The 16463-nt window shown below is 47.5% G+C and overlaps 3 protein-coding genes across 3 annotated transcripts; 1 reads left to right on the forward strand and 2 right to left on the reverse strand.

Moving 5' to 3' along the window:
* Positions 1-3779: 3779 nt before the first annotated feature.
* smc5 (Structural maintenance of chromosomes protein) lies at positions 3780-7379 on the reverse strand (the record flags this gene model as incomplete). Its single annotated transcript, XM_031153068.1, has 5 exons — positions 3780-4149; positions 4202-4943; positions 4994-5066; positions 5121-6002; positions 6054-7379. 5 exons carry the CDS (start codon positions 7377-7379, stop codon positions 3780-3782), a joined length of 3393 nt encoding a protein of 1130 aa, XP_031002382.1.
* Positions 7380-8701: 1322 nt separating this feature from the next.
* Positions 8702-12681, forward strand: HSL1 (Serine/threonine-protein kinase; the record flags this gene model as incomplete). Its single annotated transcript, XM_031153069.1, has 6 exons — positions 8702-9348; positions 9401-10138; positions 10223-10301; positions 10379-12047; positions 12100-12408; positions 12458-12681. The coding sequence occupies 6 exons, from the start codon at positions 8702-8704 to the stop codon at positions 12679-12681; spliced, it is 3666 nt and encodes a 1221-aa protein (XP_031002381.1).
* Positions 12682-14738: 2057 nt separating this feature from the next.
* prz1_0 (Transcriptional regulator) lies at positions 14739-16104 on the reverse strand (the record flags this gene model as incomplete). Its single annotated transcript, XM_031153070.1, has 2 exons — positions 14739-14885; positions 14974-16104. 2 exons carry the CDS (start codon positions 16102-16104, stop codon positions 14739-14741), a joined length of 1278 nt encoding a protein of 425 aa, XP_031002385.1.
* Between the last annotated feature and the right edge of the window lie 359 nt (positions 16105-16463).

Here is a 16463-nt window from a genome sequence, read left to right on the forward strand (position 1 = left end):
GTTGCATTGCGAGCCTTCGAAAATCATGGGCTGACAGTGTGTTTTCAATACCTTATCTAATGTTACTGAACTGGGAAATCCGATGGTCGAAAAGTGGCTCGCATGGTATCTCTTAGAAACACTAAATGTTGCTGGAGCTCAAAGACAAAAATCCCCTCTCGAGTCCTACAGTAGAAACATTCCGACCTATCTATGTGAGGAGTGTGATCAGATGTCATTCAACCAAAAACGATGCAGATCTTCCTAGTCCTATTCCAAGCTCTCTAAAAATTAGTAAATACTTCCTTCGTACGAAAAATTCCTACATGCGGCGAACCGCAGAGCAGTTCATTGAATGGTAAAAAAAATATGCTACCATTTGTATAAACCTACTCGGTAGTTTAAAGCCGCAATCAGCAGGAACTAATGCCAATAAATAATGGAAGAAGTTGCATTGAAAAATTCACAATAGAACTTCTGTGACATGGTGGATGGTCTATCGTCGTCTTGAGAAAAAAATATCTGATGGGATGATGGGTTCTCGCGCGTTGCAATGATTCATTTGCCGCAGAGTGCTATAGTATGATGTAGTTGCAATATCAATATTCTCTTATTCTCGTCTTATATTTGTGCGATTTTCCTGCTGTGTATCAGCAAGCATGATAGGGTCTTTTTTCTAGGGCCCGGTTTATCACGCTTTCCCTGTTTAAGAACGTTGTCATCCCAAAAATGTTACAATCCCACCAGCGCCTCACCATCGCCCACGACAATTGTATTACAACCCAAGTACCGGTATTATCGCCCTGACAAGGACTCGCCCCTACCGTCTTGAGGACCCAGATTATTCGGTATCCGCCTGAAGGCGGTAGACAGTCGAATCATGGAGTCTTTTGCTGGATACGGAACTTCAAATGGACACGCAAATGCGAGCGGGAATACTGGTGAGTTAGAAACCTTGACAATGATGGGCGTCTCAGCCGAATAGGCAGATTGCCCTTCAATTGGTGATATGCGCATGGGCGCTAACTTGAATGTTCAACTAGACGTCGCGATCAAGTACGAGATCCCCTCGACCGCAAACCTCGATTCGCCCTTGTACCACCCTTTAACACCAGCATCGCACAAACGTGCAAGATCCGATACGCATGATTCTATCGAGAAGCGACAAAGAGTCGAAACCGAAGCGTCGCCGGGACTTATGCGCAATTCGATTGCACATGATGATGATCTGGATAATATCCTCAGGGGAGTCAGTGCTTCCATCACACAACGATACCAGCAGCGCGCGCCAAGCCAGCCTGGTATCCAGACCGTATGCAGAGAAGATGCAATACATACTCTTGGATTCACGTCTGATCCCTATCTGTCTATGAGGATATTGAGTCTGCCCGTTTTAGACAGCCTGGTAAGAGCGACCTTTTATCATAAGAAGCATTTCCTGGCCACATATATCCGCGAATTCTCTACAAACGTCATACTGATGGTCTAAAGTCAACCCAAATCTTGTCGACATTAGCGCGAGGCCCTTACCGCGAAACTATACGCATAGTCACTGATCCAGAGTCAGAGCTTGGACAAGCCTATGCGGCATTGAGATCTCTGTTCGACGACACGAAGAAGATATACTCCCAACGTGGCCAGGGGCCATTTCTTTCTGCAGATGATCTTGGTATCGATGAACCTAAGCATCGAGCTACCATTCGAAATACCAATGTTGCAACTTTCGCTGCAAGCGTCTTTGGAAGTAACGATATCGGATTCTACGAAATGAACGATCACTTTATTAACATATTTACTCCCGAGGGTGAGGCTTTAGGTGCACAGGCATGCGATCTCTACCTAAATCTCAAGACCCAGATGTATGTGTCGTCTTTAATGCAAGAGGAACAAGATCGAACAAAGGAGGACATCCTCGAAGATCTCTTCCCACCGGCTCTTCGTGAGACTATAGCTAGCCGACGGTCTTCTACGCAGTTGACCGAGAGCGAGTTGAATTTCCTCAATATGTGCAAAACTCGGAGAGATTATTTTATGAATGAGCCAAGTAACGTTGAATCAATACGTAAGCTTATTTTGAGGCACTGTACGATAGACAATATACTAATGACATCAAAGAGGTTTTGTCCGAAAGGTTCTCATGGGATGAATTCTTGCGGGATCTGAGCACCCATCTCAACGTCGCTTATGGGCCAATCGTCGATCCATACATGAGGCGGCATTCCCTCACGGCACCAGCTTCTCCTATCCGTGGACCAAGCCAGAGTAGCACCCAAGATCAGTTTGGCATGCAAATAGGTTCTACGCAAGGGATCTCTAGTGGGAAAGCCGTCCAATCGAATCTTGCAACCCAAGGAAGCAAGATTCCTTCCGACCAGCCACAGCAGAATGGAGGTTCGTTTGACCCTACGCCCCTTACTGTTCTAACTTACTAAACTGTATCCACAGGTTCCCGGCAACCGTATCATGCACCGACACAATACAACAAAGATAGTATACCATATCACACACAGAGCGCACCAACACAAGTTCTTTATGAGCGAGCGCGTCAAGCTGCTGTTGCAAAATCACATCCTGGAACAACTCGTCGACCAGGAATCCCAAGCCAAAGGCGACCTTGGAGTAGCGAAGAAGAGAACACACTGATGACTGGCCTTGATCAAGTCAAGGGCCCTCATTGGAGTCAAATCCTGGCTCTCTTTGGTGCTGATGGTACTATCAACAAGATTCTCAAGGACAGGAATCAGGTCCAGTTAAAGGACAAGGCAAGGAATCTCAAATTGTTCTTCTTAAAAAGCAACATTGAGGTTCCTTATTACCTGAAGTGCGTCACGGGCGAGTTGAGAACCCGAGCGCCCAGCCAAGCTGCTCGGAAGGAAGCCGAGGAACGAGCAAAATTGCAGGGCGCTGAGGCTGCGGGAATAATGACATTGGCAAGTGGCATGCAAAGCCAGCGTCGAGAGTCATGTTTCTCTGACGCCACCAATATGTCTCGAGTCCCGTCGTCTCAAGAGGATTTCAGTTCGCCCGGTGAGCAATTCCACATCACTGAACCGGAGGATCAAAATCCATACCAGCAATGCACGCCTCCGCAAGTGGCCGAAGATGAACATCTGCGACAGTCTCTAGTGGCTCCTGGTACAGTTTAGAACTCCCAGGATGTCGATGCCCAGTCCGGCGAATAGCTATCCGTGGTTATTGGTCTGGGTCTGTTCGTGCTTCAAGTCTCATATGTTTTAAACGCACTCCAGCATGGCGTCCAAAGAGTATAGTTATGTGGGTTCTGGTCTATAAAAGGAATCGGTAGCGAGGAGTTAGGTAATTTCCAAGCGTGGAGTCTACGGGGTTTAGTCAACCAAGGGTTCTGATTTGAATTCTTGTATTACAGTAGCATATATACCCCATCCCATATTCTTAGACACTGCTAAAAGTATACATTATTTTACAATACCATCTTCTTCTCATCCCATAGTATCTAATGTGCAAATAGTAAAACCCAAATTTCCAAGATATGCTGCCCGGTAGCAACAAGCAGGGGTATCTGAAAGAAACAGATCAGAGACCTTAATGGGCATGATTGATGGGACAAACAACAAGATATTTGCTAAGAAAGTCCCGGAGAAAGCTGCAGGATCATCTAGTCCGCAGCCACGCTCTTGATATATACGGAGGTTGAAACTCCAAGCCAGATGCCGCCCCACCAACCCAGCCACCCCATGTCATAATTCGCATTATTGTACAATATTCCGGTATATCATTGAAACCCCTAACTCCATTGCCCGCCTATTTACTTCATCTCCGGCTCAGCCCGCAGCCACGATCGCTCTCCGCATGCCAAGAATCTTCGACATGTCCAACTTGTTGTGATTATCAGGCATATGCTCTCCGGAATAAATGCAAAGCACCTTCATCCTCTTATCATACCGAAGTCCCGTGAGCAGCTTCGGCGTGATCAAGAAGTACTGACTGGTATTTTCTTTACAAGCAATATCAACCATACGTTCGTGAACCATGCGCTCGTTGCGAGGATCCATGCCTTGATTGATCTCGTCGACTACACGGAACGGTGCTCGAGCCATCCTTTGGAGGGACATAAGGTAGAAGATGGTAGATACTGATCGTTCACCTCCAGATTGTCGGTGTTGATCAAGGAGTTGTAGGTCTTCGCCTTCTCTGTTAACCAGGTATTAGTTATCTTGCTCTTTTATTGGATGCTTGGTCTTACCTGAACTTGACCATAATCTGAATCGCCCAAAGGTCGAAATCTTCGTCCTTGTGGACACCGACTTCGCCAGCACAACCGATTTGCTCAAAGTTGTATGAGAATGCTTCGCTAATCCGCTCAATGAGGCTATCAAGTGCAGGCTCCCAGACACCTCTAACTTCAGTGATTTTCTCGCTGATAGTTTCAAGCTTTTCCTCCGCGTCGCTGACTTTTGCTTTTAGTCTGTCAACCTCAGCGCTAAATTTTTCGAAGTCTCTGATTGCATTGGGATTATTAGCATTTGTAAACTCCAGCTTTGACTCCTCTGCTTCAATTTGATGCTCCAGTGCTTCGACAGTTGTATTTTCAGATACGTTACGGAAACGATCGATATATGGCGCGTTTTCAGGATCAGATGAGAGCGTCTGGCAGATTGCAACCGCTCTCTCGGCTACCGCTTTAACCCTTGCCGACTCTGCTTCGGCATCTTCTGCATTTTGACGTTCTTCTGCGAGACGCTGATCAATATCTTGGTTGCGAGTTTTAAGACTAGCAACATCTGACTTGGCCTCGATGAGCATTATTTCGGCCTCGAGAAGCTCTCCATGTCGAGCTCGGATTGCGGCGACACATTCCTTGTAGTCGAGGGCCTTCTGAGCCTTTTTCATAATATCAGCATCAATCTGGACTTTCAGAGCTTTGATTCGACGACGACGCTCGGTAGACGCTTCCACTTTTTCTTTTAAGGCCTCCTCCTCGCGTTCTGTGGAAATTTTAGTAAAGTTTAGGTGAAATGGGAATTAGATTTTTTACCAATCTTAGCTGGAAGGGCTGCCTGCTCGCCGTGAGCTTTTTGAAGTTCATTTTTCTCCTTCTTGACTTGATTCTATGCGAAAGTTAGAGTGAATTGATCATTTCAATCGGTGTAAAATTGACTCACAATTCCCGGAAGAAGTTCTGAAATCCTCGACTCGAAGTCCCGTTGTTTAGTCTTGATGGCATTCATTCGGACTTTCAAGGCTTCAAATTCGACGTTAGCAGAATCAATCCTTGATTGAATTTCGAGCTTTCCAGAAGTATCAATAGGCTGATCGGTCCAATGGCTCGCTGGGAAGACGGTGCTGGTTCGCGTAGAGACTGCACTTGGGCCAAATTCTGCCCTCCTCGTAATATTATAGGTATGCGATCCAGCAACGAAACTGTTCAGTCTTTTGCCCTCAGTAATTAGATCCAGTTCTCGGTCACTTATTTCTCGAGCCATTATCGCGGCCTTGTTTAATTTTTGACTGAGCATGGATAGCACAGCCGGTGGCCCATCCACGAAGTCTAATGCCCAGCCATCAAAGCCGAGACGCTGCAACTCTTCCGCCGAGAGGCTTGTGTTCTCTTTCAAGCCATCGCTTCTCTTGATAGGGAATTGTGCGTACCCCATTTGTCCATAAAGATATTCGTTCAAGGTTTGGAAGTCGGCGACTGTTTGTGCTGTTATTGATAGGTAATCGCCCTTGCTAAGCATTGACTCGACAGCATCGGTGTATTTGGGGTCTTTTATGGAGCACGAAATTAAAGGTGGACCATAAACCTCTTTCTCGAATTTGTCTCGATTTTCTTGAACCCATTGCCAGGCTGCTGCTGTTTCATTGGATGCATTTTTCAGCCGTACGGATTGCTGGCCCTCGTGCGTATCAAAATCGGCCAATTCTTTCTTAGCATCGTCGATATTCTTCCTCAACAGCCTACCTTGCTGTTGAATTTCCACCTTTTCTGGATCCATAGCAGCAATCTCGGTTTTGATATCTTTTACCTGGTGCTCTTTCGCTCTCTGCCCAAACCTTTAGTCAACAAAAATGGTCCAGGTTTGGGTTTCACTCACAATTAGCTCGTTCCATTCTGAACTGTTGAATACAACTGGTTCATCGTTCAGGCGAGCTTTCAAAGCGGTGATGTTCCTCTGAACTTTATTGAGATCAGACCTCCGATTGCTGTCTTCCTTCTTCTCGGAATCAATCTTGGAATTCTTCTCTAGTATCTCCTCTTCTATGGACTCGATAGTCCTGGTGAGGGTGTAGGCGTCCTTTTCAGCAACATCGACAGCGTTTCTCCGGTCCCGTACCGCAGCAGTGATCTTGCCTACATAGTTCTCCTTTTGCGCGATCGATTGCAAAGTAGGTGCCAATTCCGCTTCCAAACTCCTCAAGCATTTCTGTGCTTCTTTCTTCTTCCTCTTGAAGATTACATGCTGATTACGAGCAAATCTGTATTCCACGAATGGGATTGTCTTTTTCAACACCATGACGTTCTCCAGGATTTGGTTCCGCTCCTCGAGTTGTTGTACCTCCACACGAAGACCTTCTTGACGGCTCTCTCGAGTTCTCAGGTTCTCTTTGTCTCTCTCCAACTGGTTGTCGAGCGATTTCTGCTCCTTGCGGAGTTGCTTGAGAGATTCATGTTGTTCCAACATCTCTTCTGGGGCTGCCGCGCGTTGAGTCTGCTGCAGGAGCTCAACAGGCGATAGCGCTGCAAATTCTGATACTTTGTCTTGCGGGAGGAATTGGCACAAGTTGTCAACTTGAATGTTGAAGCCTCTTGTCAGGGTCTGTACAGCTTTCACTGACGTCTTGCGATCATTCAGCCAAAATTCGCGGATATTTCCGTCTTTTATGATTTTCAATCGCACAACGTGGTTCTTGGGCTCCTCTGGTCGACGCTGCAGCTCGATTTCTACCTGAGCAGTGCTGGTATTGTGCTTGACGAATTCTCCGATTTGTTGCGCCCTGCCCAAATGAATTGGTCCCCATCCGAGTCCCAAACAGATGGCGCAGACTAGAGAACTCTTTCCAGTACCGTTTGGCCCAATGACCATATTGAGGCTTGGTCCGGGAAAGAATTCGGCACTCTCGTAGGTGACAAAGTTGGTGAGTTTGACCCGGACGATGGCACCGGATTGAAACTCGCTCGCACCAGCCTCACTCGTATTGTTATCCTCTTCAAGATCGTCATCGTCGTACATGTTGCTTCCACGCTGTCGAGGGATGCTCGAATCCGGCTGAGATTCGGTTTGATATCCATTGACGCGGGCGCGTTTGGGAGAATCCGAGGAAGATGGCGTAGAGCTTTGTAATCTTCTGATGATGTCGGCATCATCATCGCCTTCTATTGCAGATCTCGGCCGTCGACGAGAGTCGGCCGGCAGAGACATGGCGGTTTGTCGAAATTCGGATTTGGTGCCTGTGAGTTGAATAAAGTCGCGTCCCTTTCGACGCGTTCCTTGGGCTGGGCCTAGGCCTAGCCTAGGACATACTTTAGTCTTTACATCACGTGACCTGCTGCGATACTGAAACATCGGCTGAGATGACGAGGTCGACTTCACTGTTTCTATGTGTGGCTATAGCAACTCACTCATGTCTGGTCAAAGTGGTACTCATCCTCATCTCATATATCGTCAAGTATTCGCCGCTGCTCAGATTCCCATGTTCCCATTCTGGACACCGGGCAAACCGAATCAAAATTGACCCCTCAAACGCGCAAGTACTGTAAGAACAAGAACAAGTACAGAATGCTAACCAATTTGTGATTTAATCGCAAAATCACCCACACAACTTCGAGCCATTATCTCACTAGTTGAAATTCGCCTAGAATAGTTCTAGTGCTTCTCTTCGCAATCGTCAGCTTGTCTAAAATACGCGTCAAGGCCTTCCTCTTAACTGAATTCGGGGCGTGGAATAGACGTATTTGCGTCCTGCAGCCTGGAAGTGCTTAGTTTCTCACATAATCGCTGGATGGAAAGCAGACTGCGAACTTTGGTAGTACTATTGACATAGAGCTTTGTCCAGGAAACCGGTCTATCAATTATTGAAATGGCCACTGTACTTCTCTATTGCCTCTTTGCCCATCTGATCAGCAGAATAGACGGAATGTCGCAATGCTTGCGATTTTTGGCTTTGAGATCCCAAAATAGTTGGTTGGTCAAAATAGAAGTGAGAAGTTGGGATGAACTTTAATATCTGTTTGGCGTGGGCGGTGTCTCTTGGTGCATTCCTCTGCAGTCAATGAATGTCAACAAGTCATCTCCACATAATCCTGCATTCCACATCAGCTTGCAGTGCTAATTTTATACTGTCGTTTTCTTCTCTTGCCTACCTTGGTGCTTTCTCTACTTGCTGCTCTTTCCTACGTGGAAACAACCCAGCTTAAGGTTCTGGCTACGGAAATCTCTCTCTTTTTTTCTATCTCCAAAAGCTATTCCAGATCTTCACGCATTGGGAGAAGAGCAACGCGGTATGTAACGCTCATTCAATATCAAACCACTGAAGCCACCATGAAAACTAAGAATCGCAGAACCCCCCCAGCCCCTAGCAGTTTACTAGAGCGCGTTTCTCATCTCTCCGCGGCCCCAACACAAACCGCGTGCGTCAAACGACCACACTATCTGGCACTGTTCTTACAATATAGGGCTTCATAAGCGTACTGCTGCGGAAATGTCCCCCTAAACTCTAGGGCGATCGTTCACACATTGACATAATGAGCAATCACCGTCGCGCACCCTTGGGAGAGGCAACCCAGAGAGTCAACAATGCTCAACAGGCACAATTCAATCCTTCTTCAAAAACAACCCCGATGCCGCACCATGAAAGCCTGAGAGTTGATGGGCTTCTACACCCACACAACGCAGTCCCAGGTGCACCGATATCCCAGGGCGACTATTATCCCCTACGAAACCTAAATCCAGATGGACCACCAGCCTTAAACGCGGTGAACCCACGCCTGTCTGCTATTTCAAAGCATAATCCCGGCACAGACTCCAATAGAAATTCCCAAATATCGACGGTTTCAACGAATGCATCCGACGGGAAGAGAATCAAGACTTACATTGGCCCTTGGAAGCTAGGGAAAACTTTGGGAAAAGGGGCAACTGCTCGAGTACGACACGCCAGGAATGCGTACACGGGGCAAGAAGCAGCCATCAAGATTGTGCACAAAAGAAATGCGCAAATGTCACAGGCTGGAAGTCTGAAGGATTTGGACAAAACAGAGGCAAACATGTCTGATACTGTAGATGGGCTTCGACGGATGCCGGCTGGAATCGAAAGAGAAGTGGCAATCATGAAGCTGATTCAACATCCGAACATCATGAGACTTTACGACATTTGGGAAAATCGCACAGAAATGTAAGTCTTAATGTTACACTTCTGTAATTGCATTATTGCTAATGGAAAACAGCTACTTGGTCTTAGAGTACGTCGATAATGGAGAGCTCTTCGAACGCATCACTTCCAGTGGTAGGCTTGGGGAAGAGGAAGCGATCAGGTACTTCCGGCAGATCCTCAGTGCTGTTGGCTATTGCCACTCTTTCAATATCTGCCACCGAGATCTTAAACCAGAGAACATTTTACTCACGAAGGGTGGAGAAATCAAGATTGCTGATTTTGGGATGGCTGCATTACATCAAAGTCCTGATCATAAGCTCCTAACCTCATGTGGAAGTCCCCATTATGCTGCTCCGGAATTAATTCGCGGTTCCACGTACCGTGGCGAGAAGGTTGATATATGGAGTATGGGGGTCATTCTCTACGCCTCACTCTCTGGGAGATTGCCTTTCGATGTCGAAGCAATTGGCAAAGATTGGAAAACTCCATTGTATTCCAAAATCAGAAAGGGTTCATATGAGAGGGCTCCCGAGTGTACTGACGACGCCGCTAGTCTCATATGGAGAATGCTGCAAGTCAACCCCAGAGACAGGATTAATCTAAGCCAAATATGGAGACATCCTCTTCTCCGGAAATACGATTACCTAGACACACTAGGTGGGGGTCGCCATCCACAGTCGCCTAACGTAGAGGACTGCGGGCGCCCCGTACTTCGGAGAAGCGATATAAACAAGGAGCTACTCCGCCATCTAAAGTCTTTGTGGCACACACTATCCGAACAGCAGCTAATGAATGCACTTATGTGTGAAGAGTGAGCATTTCTTGCACCTTACATCACCCAAGAAGCTATGGCCGGGTCTCTTTTCCTGCACAGTCCAAGCTAACTTCTTAATAGACCAAATCCCCAGAAGCTCTTTTACAGTCTTCTTTTGAGATATAGAGATGCTCAGTTGGAGAACTATACACCAGATCTGGTATCTTCCGCAAGTGACTACCACCATGGTGGCCCCTGGCCTTAACGAAGACCTACTCTACGTGTCACTTCCATCAGCCAAAATCGAAAATCCATGCGCGCCAGTCCTCTCGGTTTACGGTTATCAGTAACACTGCAGATACCGAGAGAAGTTATGATCCTTTCAAAGCTTCTCGTCCTCAGCATGTTGACTCAATTCGACCTGCAGATCGTGCAACTATAACTATCCACCGCAACCCAGACCAAGCCGACGATGAGGAGAGATTCACCCCTCGGCAGCATGTTGGTCCTCGAACCTCCGTGACCAGTGGACCGGAACGTGGAAGGCCGCGAAATATATTCCCGCCGAAACCATATGCATCGCGAAGTTCTTTAGCTAGTTCTACTAAAAGTCGAAGCAGTGCTCCTCGCGTACGAGCGACTATTGGGAATAGACGTGGTGTAAGCTTCTCACGCCTTCGAAAGGCGTCACCATCTGTTACCAGTCAGAGTATTGCATCTACGCCCACGAAGCAAACTTCAACAGTCGAAAGGCACAGTAATCATACTGAAGTGACTGATGACGGGGGTGATACTCTGCGTCCGATCGCCGAGAACTCGGCCTCTTCGCGTTACGTTCGATCCCGGAAATCTGAATCCACAGCTTCTGAGACAGTGGTTCATCACCCCCCAGCAAAATCGGCTCCTTCGAGTCAGATCTGGACCGAGGATATGCGGCAACTAAGTACCAGCTTAGCCAAAGACTGCGATGAAGCTTTCAATTGGTCCACTGTGGTATCAACTTCAGATAAGCCCCAAAGGGTCAAAGCCAATTCATTGTCGTTAGCAGGTGCCAATCGAAAGTTAAGGCGTTCTTCTCTTGATACGCGGCCACTTCCGGCCCCCCCTTCGAGAACCGATTCTGTCAATTCCGAGCTTCTGGAGGCACGCAAGCAAGCTGAGCTTAGGAAAGCATCTGGAGAGGATTCGACGGGATATTTGAACCGACTGGTGTCACATATCGACCGTCTCATACAGCCATCCGAATTAAAAGACCATCACCCCGATCGTCGCACGTCATCGGCTCCTCCTGTGGAGAAAAAACTTCTTCCATTGGGTCGTCTGTTGCCTTCAATACACGAAATCGGTGGCGAAGATGGATCGTCACGGGACTCCTCTGCTTCGACTAATCCTGGTTACTATCGACAGGTACAGGTTAAAAACAGCCGCATAGCATCCGCCCCGGAACCTAGAGCGGCATGCAAGACATATCTCGAAGATCGATTCTCTAGACCATACTCTTATGAGAGAGAGACTATCCGTGTCGTCAATTCACCATCCCAAAGAAGCCCTGTCAAAGCCCCTGCACCCCTCAAAATTCGGAAGAAGGGAAGTGCAGGTCCGTCAGCTTTGAGGAATGGACACTTAGAATCAGGTCATAAGTATCGTGCCGACTTCAAGCTTAATGCCCCAGAAGACCTTGGACAAGCTGTTCAGGATACAAACATTGATGATCAGTATACCTACGATACTAGCTCTGGCACCGTTATCAGGAAGACATCGAATTGGTTCAAGCGCAGCTCGAAGGGCTCAGAGGAAGACTACAAGACGTCAGCCAGGGCTGAAACATCGCAGTCGCAATATTCTAGCATTAGTACCAACCCGCCGCATCTCGACACGAACCTTCCGGTATCTTCAAAGACTAAAGGTTTCAATTTGCGCAGACTTTTCAAGAAGCGAAATTCGAAGCCGCACATGACAGTTGGCAGTAAGTCTGGGACGTGTCTTGCTCCGCGCCATTAAGTTAACTAAATTCTTAGATTACGATGTCTTTGAAGAAGATTCAAGTCTCCAGGATTCGACAGTAGACGCTTCACGCCAGTCATACCCAAGCCGTTATGCAAATTTTGATGACCCACGAGCACGACAAATTGAACCACAGCAGAATTGGCTTGCCAAGCTTTTCCATGTGAAGCCAGCGTCTAAGTTCATCTGCTTTTCCGTTTCCAAGCGTAGAGCACGACGTGAAATCGCTACTGTTCTTCGGGACTGGAGGCGGTATGGTATCAAAGATGTCCAAGTTGATAAGGAGAGGAATATTGTGTTTGGAAAGGTGGGAGCTACGAATCGTGAGTAACACCAGATGCCATCAATGGGCAAGCAACTAATGATGTCCAGATCTCAATATGAAAGAAGTTGCTTTTGCCGGAGAGGTCATGACGGTCATCGAGCATGGAAAGCGATCACACCTCAGCATCGCGCGCTTTACTCAAGAACAAGGTGCCGCCAGCAGTTTCCACAAGGTTGTTGAAACCCTAGAGAACGTGTTGAAGCTTCGTGGAATGCTCATCACTGATGAGCGAAAGAAGAGGATGATGATTAAGACGCTGAGCACGATTTGAGTATGATCTCAGTACAGTAATTTATAATACAAGACCGAGCTGCAGGGTGTCTGCGATGTCCCTTGCTCCAAGGCGTGCGGCTGGTCTACGGAGCAGTTGAGTTTGCAGCATTCTATAGCGTTTCTGTATAGACAGGCCTTCACTTGGGTTGGGCGGGAAGCGAAAGGAACAAAACTCACCCCTGATGGATTATTTTGTAGATTAGGATATGGTTTTAGGGGTGGGAAAGGAATTAATAGGGTGGGTGGTGTTGCCCTGTGCGCACAGTCTACTAAGCTTATAGAACAATAAATAATGGAATTAAAGCTGTTGAGTTCCAACAGGTCGTCCGTATTTAGGTATGGCATGATATTGGGTTGTAATGTATAGTAAGGCTTGTCAAATCCATCCCGATGAAAATACAGACAAATAAAACCACAAGGCATCATCACATCAACATCCCAGTCCATTCACCTTACTCCATATCGCATCAACCACATCACATCGCACCGTTCGCCAGGTTTATAAATACCACATCACTCACGCCACGTCCGTCCCAGTAATCAGGTACCGAACACCTGTACGTACAGCACCCGACGGGCCGGTACAGTACGGTGCTGTACTTAAATTATCCCTCGTAAACCTAGTCGGTCCGGTTATCCCTCTTCTACAGTAGATCTCCCAATACAGTGATAGTCCAGTGCCACAACCCTGGACGCCACGAGGCCCGTACCCGAACACAACACAACACAACACAACACAAAACACCAGCCCAGCCAGCCCAGCCAGCCCAGCTCTAGGATAAGTGCATAAGTGTGTTTCTGTTGTACTGTACTGTACTGTACTGTAGTGGCCGTGCGTGCCTCGGCTAGGTTTGCGTGTGGTGTTTTTCTCGGTACGGACTAGACGACCCCCGGTTATCTGGTTGCGAGTGAGTCGAGTTGTGCATGTGAGTACTGGATGTATCATGAACTGCTGTTGCTTATACTATGAGATGCGTTTGTTTGGTGTTTATAGGCTGTGTATAGTATAGTATATTATATTACTGTAGAGTACGTGGATTAAATAAATGCCTTTATACCCATGCCATGTTGCGTTGCGTTACTGTACGGTAAGTAGATAATGATCTTGCTGCACGTACAGTAGATCAGATTAGATCTTCCCAAGGTACAGTATAGTAGGGCAGGACAGGACAGGGTAGGTACCCAGTTCAGTATTTCACGATGCTGATCTACTTACGAGGTCAGGTCAGGGGCTTCATGTTGCATGGTACTGTGTGGTCGTGGAAGAGAGGAAGATCGGCGGAACTGGTGGAGAAGGTTTATGCTGGATGGCGTCAGGGATTTTTCGTTCCTGATGCTTATTTTCACTTCTAGATTCTAAATCTCTTTCTCACTATTTCCTATCCCAACATCTTTGTTTCCTTCAGACACGGTTGGAAAGGTATTGGAAGGCAAGAATGTACTGTCAAGGTGGTAGTAGTAAGTTTACTAGAGGCGACTCCCTTGCAATTATAGGCTCTTGATCTTCCAGTCTTTGCTCATCATTCATATCGAGTTTAAATAGTACTAGTACAACAATAGATCGATCCGTCTTTCTCTCCAGACTTGGACCATCGGATATCTCAGACAAGAAAACCTGGCAAATGCAAGAGAACAAGCTCAGCAGCCAGCAGCAAAACCGCAGAAGATACACCACTGCGGAGGGGTATCTCCTTCCAACCACCGTAACGCACCACTAAACCCATCCATGCTGCCGGAAAAAACAAAGATTAACAAACGATCGTAGTCGGCTTTTCACTCATCCCATTCATCCCATGCCATACAACTCCAACAATTCCAACGACTGCGTATCAAAACCATTCGTTTCGCATGACCCATCCCCCGCACCCCATATATGAAAACACAAACACACACAACGCCTATTGTAGAGCACATCCGACTCTGGGGTGAATTTTTACAGCCCGTAATGCACGCCGCCGTTGCCGAACCCTAGTGTATGCAACAAAGCCCCTTCCACGTTAACTGTTACGTGTACTGTGACGGGCTGACCTAATTCGATGAAAATGAGAATGAGAATCAGAGTTCTTTCTTTGGCATCTTCGGACTACTGTCCTCAGTTGTATCGCTCATCATCTCTGATTTGTCGATAGGTGATTGGCTTCCGCCATTGGCGTTCGATGTCTCATCGCTTGATTTCCCGCAACCTTTCACGAGAATATGTCTCTGTTCGTTCAGTCAGCTTCCTGCTTCAAAAAAAAAGACAAAAAACTGCCTCCAATTACTGCAAATTAGAATCGGATAAAGAACGAACCTTCAAAGCATCCTTCCGTGAAAAACTCTTCTCACAGTGTCCGCAGGGGAATGGCTTGACTGCCAAGTGAATTCGCTTGTGGCGCTTCAGATCATGATTCCTGTTGAACGATTGGGGGCATTGATCACATTTGAAGGGGCGGTCGTTCTGCTGCTGTTGCGCTCCTGGATGGTGCCCGTACATCGGCCCAGAGAGTTGGTGCTGTGGGTATTGCATGTTCATACCCCCCACGAGCGCCATCTGATTTCCAGGACTGTGGACATTAGACATTATTGGGCCGGCCATCGCAGGGAGACTATAGCCACTATATGGCCGGGAGTGATAGCCCTGTGGCGCGGACACTGGTGATATTCTATTCGGAGGCGCGGATGATGAATTAGGAGAGTGCTGTGTGGGAGATTGCTGGGTAAAGGCAGGGAACGTGGATTGCTGTGGTGTTGAAGAGGGGGTGTAGTAAGTTGGCGTTGGTGGAGGCCTTCCGCCATAGTTTTCAGGTGCGTGAAGAGGCCCTTGGTGAGGAGCTTGTGAAGATGGCTGTTGAGAGCTGACAAGCGTATTATGACTTATTTGATGGTGCTGTGACTGTTGGTGCTGGGGTGCAAGCGTAGGGAGATTTTGCTGTTGTCCACCCGAGGAACTCATGGATGTAGGAAACGGGGGAAGACTGATATCGTAGGGTGGGGGAGGAAGTCCCTCTCCAGTTGATGGCGAATTGTTACCCCGATTTGGATAGTTCAAGGATGGTGAGTACAGAGGGCGCGCTCCCATATAACTGTGTTGCTGTTGCTGCTGTTGCTGCTGCTGCGCATATGATCCTGGCATTGGAGGTGCTGAACTATAGGTGTATGAAGGGTTCTGTGGAGTTGGCCAGTATCCCATGGGCTGTTGATATGGAGGAACACTAGCAGCTGAACTACCTGAACTCCCGCCATTCAGACTTGACAACGGACTGTTTTCGTTCGGTAGCGAGGCCGGAGGTGTTAGAACATTGCTCACGGGAGCTGCTGACTGATTTGAACTTGTCGACGCATACGCTGCTGGGTATTTGTGCATTCCGAGATGGTCCGGGGGTGGCAGTTGGAACGTGGGAAGATTTGAAGCTGCGGACCTTCGAGCTGTCAAGCTCTCCATTATAGGATATGAGTAAGAAGTCCACGATGGCTGTTACAAGGGCGTCGAGTGTGAATAGGTAGAATAGTGGTCGGGCAAACGCGGTTGATGGGACGAAGCTGGATATGTGACAGCTTCAAGGAAATATGTGTTGGGCAGACCCCGTAACAGCAAAAGTCGACGATGTTTCTGCACTGTCGAAAGAGTTCGATTATTAGTCGGCGTCGAGGTCAAACCTAGGCAAAGAATGTGGAGCGTCGATCACCTGGATGGCGGCCGGGGAGGCGCCTGTCGATATATGTAGCTTATGGGTCTGGGTATGGCCTGTGCGTTCGGGGGGACCTTTGGCTGGATCGTGTTGGCTACCAAGCGGGAAGTTG

The sequence above is a fragment of the Lachnellula hyalina genome (genome assembly GCF_007821495.1).
Source record: "Lachnellula hyalina strain CBS 185.66 chromosome Unknown contig00171, whole genome shotgun sequence".
NCBI classification, from domain to species: domain Eukaryota; kingdom Fungi; phylum Ascomycota; class Leotiomycetes; order Helotiales; family Lachnaceae; genus Lachnellula; species Lachnellula hyalina.